The sequence below is a fragment of the Hyperolius riggenbachi genome, chromosome 11, assembly GCF_040937935.1.
Source record: "Hyperolius riggenbachi isolate aHypRig1 chromosome 11, aHypRig1.pri, whole genome shotgun sequence".
NCBI lineage: Eukaryota > Metazoa > Chordata > Amphibia > Anura > Hyperoliidae > Hyperolius > Hyperolius riggenbachi.
In genome coordinates this window covers 47,886,926-47,900,466 of record NC_090656.1, presented here as the reverse complement: position 1 = coordinate 47,900,466, position 13,541 = coordinate 47,886,926, and the positions used below count along the sequence as shown (strand labels likewise).

Sequence of the window (13,541 nt, the reverse complement as noted above, 5' to 3'; positions counted from 1 at the left end):
AAAAGTATTTGGCCCCCTTGAAGTTTTCCACATTTTGTCACATTACTGCCACAAATATGCATCAATTTTATTGGAATTCCACATGAAAGACGAATACAAAGTGGTGTACACGTGAGAAGTGGAACGAAAATCATACATTATTCCAAACATTTTTTACAAATCAATAACTGCAAAGTGGTGTGTGCATAATTATTCGGCCCCCTTTGATCTGAGTGCAGTCAGTTGCCTATAGACATTGCCTGATGAGTGCTAATGACTAAATAGAGTGCACCCGTGTGTAATCTAATGTCAGTACAAAAACAGCTGCTCTGTGAGGGCCTCGGAGGTTGTCTAAGAGAATATTGGGAGCAACAACACCGTAAAGTCCAAAGAACACACAAGACAGGTCAGGGATCAAGTTATTGAGAAATTTAAAGCAGGCTTAGGCTACAAAAAGATTTCCAAAGCCTTGAACATCCCACGGAGCACTGTTCAAGCGATCATTCAGAAATGGAAGGAGTATGGCACAACTGTAAGCCTACCAAGACAAGGCCGTCCACCTAAACTCACAGGCCGAACAAGGAGAGCGCTGATCAGAAATGCAGTCAAGAGGCCCATAGTGACTCTGGACGAGCTGCAGAGATCTACAGCTCAGGTGGGGGAATCTGTCCATAGGACAACTATTAGTCGTGCACTGCACAAAATTGGCCGTTATGGAAGAGTGGCAAGAAGAAAGCCATTGTTAACAGAAAAGCATAAGAAGTCCCGTTTGCAGTTTGCCACAAGCCACGTGGGGGACACAGCAAACATGTGGAAGAAGGTGCTCTGGTCAGATGAGACCAAAACTGAACTTTTTGGTCAAAATGCAAAATGCTATGTGTGGCCGAAAACTAACACTGCACATCACTCTGAACACACCATCCCCACTGTCAAATATGGTGGTGGTAGCATCATGCTCTGGGGGTGCAGCTCTTCAGCAGGGACAGGGAAGCTGGTCAGAGTTGATGGGAAGATGGATGGAGCCAAATACAAGGCAATCTTGGAAGAAAACGTCTTGGAGTCTACAAAAAACTTGAGACTGGGGCGGAGGTTCACCTTCCAGCAGGACAACGATCCTAAACATAAAAACAGGGCAACAATGGAATGGTTTAAAACAAAATATATCCATGTGTTAGAATGGCCTAGTCAAAGTCCAGATCTAAATCCAATCGAAAAACAGTGGCAAGATCTGAAAACTGCTGTTCACAAACGCTGTCCATCTAATCTGACGGAGCTGGAGCTGTTTTGCAAAGAAGAATGGGCAAGGATTTCAGTCTCTAGATGTGCAAAGCTGGTAGAGACATACCCTAAAAGACTGGCAGCTGTAATTGCAGCAAAAGGTGGATCTACAAAGTATTGACTCATTAGTACATAGCAAGGAAATGAGCAGCGCTACTTAAAAACAGACTAGTGCCTACCTGCAAAAGAGTGCAAGCCCCACTTGTGGGGTCGAATACACACCTAGCATACACATGACCTGTCTACCACTAGAGGAGGATGTTGGTTTCCATTAACAGCTTGCATGCAACCTATTAAGTACTGCGAAGAAGTCAATGCTCCATGGGAGGGGCCTAACACTAGCTAAATCCTAACCTATGTATATGCATAGCCTGGGTGCGGCTAATCAAATAAAATTGAAAATTGCGCAAAAGGTGGATCAGCGCAACACCAGGCCGCCTCCGAATGGCCTCCATCAGAGATGCGCTGAGCCCCCCCCCAGGAACTACAAACGCACCTTGAACCCAAACAGAAGCTCTGCATATACACCAAAAGCATGGCTGTTAAGTGGGAGCAGCTGACCAAAAACAAATTACATTAGTACATAGCAAGGAAATGAGCAGCGCTACGCAATTTTCAATTTTCGATTTTACTTGATTAGCCGCACCCAGGCTATGCATATACATAGGTTAGGATTTAGTTAGTGTTAGGCCCCTCCCATGGAGGATTGACTTCTTCGCAGTGGGAGGGACGAGTACTTAATAGGTTGCATGCAAGCTGTTAATGGAAACCAACATCCTCCTCTAGTGGTAGACAGGTCATGTGTATGCTCGGTGTGTATTCGACCCCACAAGTGGGGCTTGCACTCTTTTGCAGGTAGGCACTAGTCTGTTTTTAAGTAGCGCTGCTCATTTCCTTGCTATGTACTAATGTAATTTGTTTTTGGTCAGCTGCTCCCACTTAACAGCCATGCTTTTGGTGTATATGCAGAGCTTCTGTTTGGGTTCAAGGTGCGTTTGTAGTTCCTGGGGGGGCTCAGCGCATCTCTGATGGAGGCCATTCGGAGGCGGCCTGGTGTTGCGCTGATCCACCTTTTGCGCAATTTTCAAAGTATTGACTCAGGGAGGGGGGGGGGGGGGGGCTGAATAATTATGCACACCCCACTTTGCATTTATTTATTTGTAAAAAAAATGTTTGGAATCATGTATGATTTTCGTTCCACTTCTCACGTGTACAGCACTTTGTACTGGTCTTTCACGTGGAATTCCAATAAAATTGATTCATGTTTGTGGCAGTAATATGACAAAATGTGGAAAACTTCAAGGGGGCCGAATACTTTTGTAAGCCACTGTATAAGTAGATAAATACTTGCTCTACTTACATAACATAACATACATAACATATGTATTGCACTGTCCACGTTTTGATTTTAGTGATTTTTTTCAGAGTAAAAAAAGAGAAAATCCTTCTTACCGGTAGCATTTCACATTTTAACTGTGGCTATTTTGAAGCCAATCCTGATGTAATTTCCTCCCTTACTCTCCTCTGCCTGATTTGCCCGCCCTTCACTATAGAAAGTGCGTTGTCTCAGCATGAGGAATATTGGCCAATCAGAGAGGAACAGAGGTGTGGGAGGAGAAACAGGAGGGAAAGAGGCTTCAGCCAATCAGGCTGCATTAGTTAAGTCTGAGGGGAAAGTAGAGAAGCAAGAAAAGACAACCCAGCATGCCCTGCAACTTCCTTTTTGTGTACCAAATGTTGTGTGTACCAAATTGGAGTCAGGTAAACTGGGGAATGATCATTTATCAACAAGAAAAGTAATAGTGATTTTAACTTTTGGATTGCCTGGTTATCATCCTTATTACTTGTTTACCAGATAAAAATAAAGAATTGATTTTTTATTTTATGCCTGACAGTTACACTTTAAAACAGAATGGTATCTGCAATTATGCAGAAGAGTGGTACGTCACTTCCGCTAAGTGAGGGAATATGCAAATCATTTCTTTATGTCAGTGAAAGCCAAAAACACATTCATTTTTATTTCCGATTCCCGGCAATTACCTGCACGCTGGGTTTTTTTGTGTACCGCTTTTCCAAACGGTTTTGCAGAGTGATTGTGTTTTTACACATCCTGACGTCAGTCAGGAAGTGAACTCTTTGATCCGGAAAAGAATAAATACAATATATTTATTCTTAAAAACGTGAACGCAATCGCTGCACAAAGCAATTTTGTGAGCGTTTGCGGTTTTCCTGTACCTTCCATTGAGGCAAAATCGCCTCAAAAATGGCCCATGCACTGCTTTTCTGAGCGGAAACGAACCACTCAGATGTGAACTGTCTCATAGAGAATAATGGTGTAAGCGCTTTTAGGGCGATTTTATAAAAATCGCCAGTGCTTATTAAAATCAAAAAACGCCTCTAATGTGAATGAGCCATAACTCCTGATAATCTCCCTGATGCCTGTTGTTTTCAGGATCTCTCTCGCTTTTCGTTATCCTCTATCTAATATTTGACTGGCCCTTGGGTTGAATACACTCTGCATGAAGCACCTGTGGCCGTACACGAGCACAATTAAACTGGGCATATGTCAGTTCTTGAATGGTGCATGCTCAGTAAAAGAAAGAAGTCCACAAGCACTATCTTTCACTGGGCATGTGCGGTTTGAGACATGCGCATGCCCAGTTCAGATGTGCTTGTGCACAGCCAAGTGACCACAAGGAGCAGCAATAAGAGGATCAGGAGTAAGTAATCTAGCGCATCAAAGTTTCAGCATACTTCAATTATCCTGCTTGTTGAGTACCTCTACTGTGAATCTCAAGTATTCCTCAACGCATATATGTATTTATATGCCAAAAAAGAGAGGGAGGAAACCGGCACTGCTGTCATATACTTTAATCCAGACTTGTAATAAAACGAAATGACATTGTCCATACAAAAGTCAAAATTCTAAGACACATACCATTGGTGACTGTGGATGGTGCGGAGGGTGCAGAGCCTTACGGCCGTTTCGCGCGTCTTGCGCTTCTACGGAGGCTGCATATATGTATTTCTTAAGAGTGTAAGAGAACTCAGTATTTGTGTGTAAATGCTTTGCAAACATTCTATTATGCTTTTAATTAACTCAAAAATCTGTTCAAACATGATTAATTGTATTTAATCCTTCACTCACTATATGGCTTGACTGTGAGATGTTCAGGTACCCTCTACTCCAGGGCTAACTCCAGGGGTATACATGCCACATGTTGAGAACCTAGATGTCAAAGGCAGCAGCAATCGTAAATTGATCAGGGGAACAGTTCCAGAGAATGGGTGCAGCCCTACGGAAGACTGAGCTATGTGTGGGAATAGGTTGTGAGTGAGAAAGTCATAATTGGGTCACATTAAAGAAGTTGAGAATGGGGTTCGGGTGCATTTGACAGTGGGGAATGGGAGCAGTGGAAGGATTTGTTAGAAAAGACTGTAGCAAATGTGTTTAGACATTAATTCAAAAATATATTCAGAGACAGACCTCATGGAAGATTGTTTTTGAATCAGTAACTAGGTGTCAATCGTTTACATATGTACTGGTTTGCTGTGGAGTTGGAGTCGAGGAGTCTGAGCAATTTTCTGAGGTGTGGGAGTCGGATGATTTTTGTACCAACTCCAAAGCCCTAGTAAGTATTAGATGTTGGAGTTGAGGAGTCGGAGCAATTTTGGGTACCTGGAGTCGGAGTCAGTGGTTTCATAAACTGAGAAGTCTGAGATGGATGTTAACCACACTACCATTCGCCCTACCTCTCAAGCCTGCTGTCTGGGTGGTGTCACCCTGGACTCCGCACTCTCCTTCACTTCCCACATCCAAAACCTCACTAAGTCCTGCAACTTCCACCTTCATAACATCTGTAAGATTCGCCCTTTCCTGACCTCTGCCACCACCAAACTCCTCATCCATGCCCTCATAATTTCCCGCCTTGACTACTGCAATGCCCTGCTGTCTGGTCTCCCTATGACCCGAACAGCCCCACTGCAGTCCATCATGAATGCGGCAGCCAGAATTATCCACTGCTCCCATCGCTCCACCACGGCAGATCCCCTCCTAGAATCCCTCCACTGGCTTCCTATCCAGTCCAGAATCAGATTCAAGATACTGTGTCTGACCTACAAATCTGTCCACAAAACCTGTCCAACCTACATTTCCGATCTTACTCAGAGGTACACACCTAGCCGCTCACTCCGCTCTTCCAATGAACTTCGCCTAACTGCCTGCGCATCACCCAGTCCCATGCACGCCTCCAGGACTTCTCAAGAGCTGCTCCAACACTATGGAACTCCCTACCTCCACCCATTAGGGCAGCCCCCTCCTTCAACATCTTCAAGAAAGCCCTCAAAACTCACCTTTTCACGCTGGCCTACTACCCCTCACAAGTGCTCTAAACCTACAGCTGAACTCTGGTCCCCTACCTCTCGTGTCCCTACCTCTCCCTCTAGATTGTAAGCCTTTGGGCAGGGTCCTCCTCCTTTTGTGTCCTACCTGTTCTTGCACCTCCATTACTGTGAACCCATGCTATGCATGCCTAATCTCCATGCTCCATCCAGTGACTGACTAAGCATTACCTGGTACTCATACTGTGCTGTGTGATCTGGTTTTCTTGTATTCTTGTATTGTCATATTGCTGTATGTCACCCCTAAATATTGTCTGTAACCTAAATTAATGTTCAGCGCTGCGTAATATGTTGGCGCTTTATAAATACAATAAATAAATAAATGGATGACTTTTGAACTGACTCCACAGCCCTGTTTGCGACAGTGGGAGACACTGCTGACTTCTGCAGCTATGTTCTTATCTGTGTTGTCTGTATAGTCTCTACAGCCTGAAATGACATTTTCTTTGGATGACCTGATTGTCTTGTCATTTAAAAGTTATACCTGCTGGTTCCGTTCCTCCCAAAAACCTCAGTGAGCCCTGTGGCTGCCGGCCTCTGATGCTTGGCCCCGCCCCCCGCTGAAAAAAAAATGCCATGGTATTTTCTATCTCGAGTAGAGAAAACACCATGGCGTTTTTTTTCAGCATGGAGCTACACAATGGAAGCCGGTGGCCTAGCAACTTCTGGAGGTTTTCTGAAGGAACAGAGCCGGCAGGTAACTCCAGTTAAAATAATGTAATAAAAATGTGCTTCATTTTTACAATAATTATGTATAAATGATTCAGTCAGTGTTTGCCCATTGTAAAAGCTTTCCTCTCCCTGATTTACATTCTGACATTTATCACATGGTGACATTTTTAGTGCTGGCAAGTGATGTCAGTGGAAGGAGATGCTGCTTGCTTTTTTGGCAGTCGGAAACAGCTGTAAACAGCTGTTATTTACTACAATGCAACAAGGTTCACAGACAGGAAACTGCCAGGACCATGGTCCTCAGAGTTTCCTGTGGGAGGGATTTCACCACAATATCAGACATACAGAGCCCCCTGATGATCCGTTAGTGAAAAGGAATAGATTTCTCATGTAAAAGGGGGTATCAGCTACTGATTGGGATGAAGTTCAATTCTTGGTCACGGTTTCTCTTTAACTTTTAAATGACAAAACAATCAGATCATAAAACGAAACTGGTATTTCGGGCTGTGAGGTCTCTTTAATATAAGTATATATGTTTTTTAGACAATTTCCAGCAATACACCTACTAGTCTGAATTAAGTTATGTTTGGCTGTTCATTGTGTTATCAAGATTCAGATGTTTCTGTATAGTTTCAACTGCGTCTACTTTGCATATTCATGTGAACAGGGACACTATAGTCCCCTCTCTCATCTCAGGCACTTAATTAACATCTATCTTGTGTTTAAATTAGCTAGTCTGTTGGATGGTATAAGTGGATTACATGTGCTTAGAAATGCCTAAGTATCTCCTCCACATCATTACAACTGGAGAAGTTGCTTTGAGCAATGATGATGAAATGTATTCTAGAACTAAAAAAGATGCACAGATAATGATATGGTATTTTGTTTCCTTTTGTATACCACATTCAGTTACTGTTTAAGTGGTATGAAACTTAGCATTCTTTCTTTGCTCTAAAAGATTTTTTAAAGCATAAAATCTACCAGAAAAATGGTAGCAGAACAGCATTTAAATAGTTAAACACAGCACTTCCTTCTTTAGTAGGAAGGTGAAATCCAATGCTGAAGCTGAGGAAGTGATTACATTATCTTGTTTGTTTTCTTATCAGCCACTATTAGTAAACGTCAGGAGCAGTATTTCAGCTGAACACAAGCAGAAAGTGTACACAGAAGACACATTTTCACTGGATACATTATAATATATAAATACAGCACCTATGCAATACATTACAATGGCCGCTTTTAGAGTAGATAAACTGCCCTTTAGGAACTTTTGAATTTGTAAACTAATGATAATACTTGCACAAAAGCAAATATAACTGTATGGGTAATAAAAAAGTAGAAAAACACATTTTTATTGAATGTTATGTCAGAGTTTAATCCGACTTTAAGAGGAATATAATATAACCTAATTATTAATGGAATAATAAGTTACCTTTGAAGGTCCATTAAATCCAGCACTGCCATATGTGAGAGTCCCCCCCCCCCCCCCACCCCATTAGCTCACCCCCTCCACCGCCTGTTAATTGGTTATTTTCCCTCTCTGTAATATATTACGCAGCCCATTATGGAGTACATAGAGGCTTTCTTGTCTGTCAGTGTCCCCAAAAGGAGCTTACAGTCTAATGTGTCACAATTACCTAAGCTATAGTCAATCCGCCAGTTGTCTTTGATCTCTGAGCAGCAGGGTTTAAGTAGTTGCTAAGGCAGCTTCGCTACATCCTTCACCTTGGCAGAATTTTGTAGACCAAAGTCAGAGCGCCACATCATGTGACCAACCCAGCAGCAGAGTTGCAATGGAGATTATTAAGAAAAAAAAAAGTACTGCTGTGTATGCTGTCCCTTATGTGTAATCTTGGATTAGTCATAAAGCGGTTGCATTAAAGAGGAACAGAAAACTGTATAATGTAATGGATAAATAGCTTTTTTTTAAACAATATAACTTAAAAATGTATTTAGTCCATGCTTGCCCATCTTTCCTTACCCTGATTTGTATTCTTAAATTTATCACAGGTGGCGGCATCTTTACTGCTGGCAGGTGCATCACTGTAGAATGCTTGTTTACTGTGTGTTCCGAAGCCAGAAATAACATCTGGTCTCCCAGAGTAGACTGTGAGAATAATTCTGCATAATAAACAGCCTAGGCTAAACATCACTGGGAGGGTGGCGTTACATACCAATGTACAGCAATATATAGGAAGTGTTTCTGATGCTGGAATCAGTTAAATTGACATAAAAGTGGGTATCCTGAATAATTTACTACATTCTGCTATATATCACTGGAGTTAACCTCCATGTCATTATGATTATTTCCAGATTTAAGGTCTAATAGCCATACAGTCCCTGACTCGGAATTACCGCTAATGAGGGTAAAGAGACTCAGAGATGAGTCTCACTGCAGTTTTGTACTTACCCGGGGCTTCCTCCAGCCACATAAGCGTAGATGTGTCCCTCGGTCTCCTCCTCAGCGCCGCCGTTCTCCCGCAGTCAACTCCCGGTAAGCGGCTCAGTCAGACTCAGTCTGACTGAGTGATGTCAGCCGGGGCATTCTGCGCTTGCACAGAAAGTCCGTGCATGCTCAGAAGGTCCGCCCTTGATGTCACTGAGCCGCTCACCCGGGGAACATTGCGGCTGAACGGTGGCGCTGAGGAGGACGGCGAGGGACACATCTATGCTTATGGGGCTGGAGGAAGCCCTGGGTAAGTAAGAAAACTGTAGTAAGACTCATCTCTGAGTCTCTTTAAGGACTTCTACTTGTGAACCATCGTTATTTTTGCTGATAGTTTGGGGGATTTTGTACAAAATTCCGTCTGCAAAAATTCAGATTGCAGGTCTGCTTTTTTTGTGTGCGATGTGCAATTCGTGTTTTGAAGTCAGTGGGAATGCAGAAACGTTGCATACAATTTGCGTTTTACACAAAAATTTGCATGTGATTTTGAAGTTCAACTGATGGATTTTCATGTAAATCCACTCTTTTGATATTCATAAAAACATTGCAATGCAAAATTTTGCGTACAAATAACTATAAAAATTGCAAAAACAAAGACAAAAGTCAGTTCCTAAGGCTCCAGGTCAGAGAAAATGTATGTTGTAATACATTAGAAAGTTTTAGGGAAAACTAGGAAAATAGCTGCAGCACCAATTCATAGATAATCATCTCATCCTCAGCCATTTGATGCCTGCAAGATTTGTGCATAATTTAGTTTACATAATTTAGTAGAGTACATTTGAAATCGGCGCCGGTAGACTTGGGCGCAGGATACAGCGGTGTATGGCTGATCCTGCTTCTGCACAAGTCCGGGCCGATTTAATTACTATTCCCCCTCCAGGCCGCCATGGATAGTGGGGGAATGAAATAATTCGGCTTCCAGCAATTGCTGGAGGCCGAATTATTGTGTTTTTAAGCAACTTCGGTTCCGTCTTCTGACGGAGCCGACGTTACTCACTGAGCGCCGCTATAGACTGATTCCCATTACAGTCTATGGCGGCACTGGCTGCGCCCAAATCTAGCAGCGCTGAAAAGCACTGCTCCGAATTTAGTAATGTTCTATTATTTGTACATGCAACACAAAAACAGCCCCTGGGGGGTACTTACCTGGGGGGGGGGGGGAGGCATCCTCTGGATCCTAAGGAGGCTTCCCCCTTCCTGCTCAGCCATCTGGATCCAGTGCTGGCTCCTCCAGACACGGAGCGGCAATAATATTTACAATTGGCGCTGTGCACATGCGCAGTAGTGGCTCTCTGCTCGGGCTTCGGCGGAAATAGCCAAGCCTAATTGGGTCCACTCTACTGCGCAGGCAGCTTGCACCTGTCAAGTAGAACAAACCTTATTGGTAAGTGTGCACGCCGACAAGCAATCAACTCGGAGATCCTTGGGGGGTCCTAGTGCTGTATCCCCTCTACTGAGGAGGAAGGGGGAAGCCTGTTTAGAATCCAGAGGCTTCCCATCCCGAGGTAAGTACCACCAATCCCCCATCTCCCAGCTCTTTTTTGGTGGGTTAAAGATTCTCTTTAAAGGAGTACTATCGATTGAAACGACTTTTTTTTTTAATACTCTATATTAGTGTACACATTACCACTAGTGCTAGGGGCACTTTATTTATTCACCCAGGTCTCTCTCTCACTATCCCTGCTTAAAAATTCATTTCTCACACAGCTCATAGTAGTTTGGGTCACCCTGAGCTGCTTAGTTACTCTGTCACACAGCTCACAAATATATTTCACTGTGTCACTCACAACATGCAGCAGACATGAGGAGAAATAGGCTGATCTGAGGTGGTAACAGGTAACTAAATGAGCTAGAATATTGCTGGAATATAACTAGCTGTAACAAAAGTCTGTGTTTACACTCAGACTGGCTGCCTGCTTGAGGCGATTCACTCCAGGCTGCATCCACTTTACAAGCTGCTGAGAGGGGCAGACCACTGTCTACAATTAGCATTATTAGTATCTTTATCAGTAAAGAGAAGCAAAGATAATAAACACACATTGCTAGAATCTTTAACCCCTTACCACCATATCAACAAGATTCTTTCAGCAAGGTGATAATTAAACTATAAACTGAGGAGTTGATAGCATCTCCCCTTTGCAGAGACATGGTCTAGCCCTCTGGGAGCTCAGTATTAGATACATTTTGCCAAAACTGATGGAGGATTTTACAGCTGAGAGGAACAGCTGTGTGAGGAATCAAATGGCTCCTAGTACTTGCCCTAAAGTGTGCTACAACATACAGCATTTAAAAATAAATGCATACATCGATAGTATTCCTTTAAATAAAACCTGTGACTTTCAGAAAGGAAAAAAAAACAAGTACTGTGTCTACACAGTACCACCGCCCTGCTTGTGGTGGAGAAATCCGAGCCTGATTGGGTCCATGCTACTGCACAGGCAGCTTGCACAGTAACACGGGCCCAATCCGGGACAGCTTATTCTGAAGGAAGCCGAGTGGGTGCATTCTGGTGCGCATGCGTGAGCTGACAAGTGTCGACAAGCTCTTTTTGGGGGTCCCAGCACCGTAATAGGCCTACAGAGGAGGACAGGAGAACCCTCTATAGGATCCTGGGGCCTCCCCCTCCTGAAGTGAGTACCAGATAGTGGCACTTTTTCCCTTTAGGTACACTTTGTTATTGTTATATTCTACAGTTCATAATTAGGTCTTTTCAATTCTTTTCTCCTTACAGTGGACTAAATTTTATCGATTTGATGGTCCGGCAAGGAAACATTGACAATCCTCCGAAAACACCTCTGGTCCCGGGGTTTGAGCTGTCAGGAATTGTTGAGGCTCTTGGAGGAAATGTTACTGGGTTTGAGGTATGAATAATAGACTGGTTTATAAGTCTGCAAAAAACACACTGGGCTTAGACATGCATCATCATCGATAGATTATTAACTCAAACTGAGGCGTTCAAGATATTTATTATAGAGAAATGTATGTAATATGAAAGGAATAAGGTTTATATGAACGCCACAGAGAAAAAGGAAACCTGCAGAGATCACAGGTGTCGGCATAAACTGAACAATGACCGACCTTTAAAATCTGAAGCCATATCAACAATAGTTGTTTAGGCGATACCTGTAATGACTAATTGTACAAGATTTCCTTGCAAACTTTCAAAACTAAGGTGGCCATACATGCCGGTGCATTTATACATTACCTGTCGCCCTGAGTGTCCATCGTACTTCCTCATTGGCACCTCACGTTGCTGCCAATGTTATAGCACATGAGGCGCGTGTGTGATGTCACAAACATGCCCCACTTGCTGTTCGCCGGTAGTCACATGGGACCCGAGTGCAGAAGTACAGCGGACACAGCGGAAGGTGCTAGTGGGCGGCGTGACAGGTAAAGTATTTAAATGTACGGACACCTGGGGTACATATAACATATTGGGGGACAGCGTCCGGGGTTCTCGTGATATCACACGCCATTACCGCCGCACATAGAATCGACCACATCGCCCCGAGTTTCCCAGTGTGTCCGATCTATACTTTTGGCAATTTCAGCCTGAAATTGGTCAAATCGTTGATCGGATATGCTTGTGGCAGCACCAATATTTATTCAATTAGATAATAATTGTTGGATGGTCAATCAGCCACCAAATCGCTAGATGTGTGGCCACCTTAATTTTCTTTTTCAGTCATGATAAAGAACTGTATAAGGACTGTATAAAGCTATTTTTACATGCACTGACTTAGATATGATATTGCGGGTGTATACAGCAACTTGAAACCATTCAGCTCAATATAGTCCCATTTCTTTTGAAATATAAAAAGAATGCCACTATCAATTAACAAATGTAATAATAGGCCAGGGGACAGCAAGAGATCAGGATGTGTGAAAGTTTGTATGCTGATGACTGTAATGCTCAATTAGGTGTGACTGTTGGCTCAACATTCTTGTGTTTTATGTTCTGAAGGACTTTCACACATGCAGGCACAGGGTGACCTGGTGGCACATTTGTTAATTGATAGTGTTTACACTCATTGTTTGATGCAGTTATTAGAACCAGACTTTCTTTGCATGTTTAAAAGGAAGTGGGACTTTGTTGACCTGAATTGTGTCAGTTGTGTCATTGCATGCTGGGAGATGTATACAGTGAATGCCAGTACTTCTCTATACTCTCATTCATGGACTACATCTCAAGGTATGCATTGCTGCTGAAGCTGGGAGAAGGACGACACACTATTACCAGCCTCACTTATGAAGAGGTTCATTTAAAGAGAGCCCGAGGTGAGCTCATAAAATAATAACAAAAAAATTATGCTATCAGATTCAGATCATTTTTTAAGAGACCATTTTTTGCCTAAAGAGAAGTCTGAACTGTTAGCCTCCATGTTACAGGTGTGGAATTTGCTGCAAAAGGGCACAACAATTTCCCTCTTTTGTGATTGTCACAGAAACTTAGCAGAATATTATAAGCTGGAAACGCCATTACTTTCTGTATGGTCATGAATGGTCTTATGCTGGTGTCTGGCTGCAAATAAACGCCAGAGCAGTGGAGATTGTTCATAGCCTCAAGCACAGCTAACTTGAAAGCTCTATTGCTGCACAATATTAATGCCAAACCTTCTGCTCTTCTTGCTACCTACAAATCCACAGAGGTAATTTTGAAAGTGATCAACTATTCAGAACACATCTGGAATGGACCTAAAGGTTGTGACACGCCTTGGCCTGCAGTTGGGATACACAAAACATATGTGCTCACTGTGCCTGTGGA

At 42.9% G+C, this 13,541-nt stretch overlaps 1 protein-coding gene across 2 annotated transcripts in view; it reads left to right on the top strand.

Annotated features, from left to right (window-relative positions):
- VAT1L (vesicle amine transport 1 like) overlaps positions 1-13,541 on the top strand; it is a 132,923-nt gene that overhangs the window by 65,140 nt on the left and 54,242 nt on the right. For both annotated transcript variants that reach the window (XM_068260563.1, XM_068260564.1), the window contains exon 2: positions 11,508-11,637. In XM_068260563.1, coding sequence (XP_068116664.1) covers positions 11,508-11,637 — 130 coding nt within the window. The remainder of the gene's footprint in view (positions 1-11,507; positions 11,638-13,541) is intronic.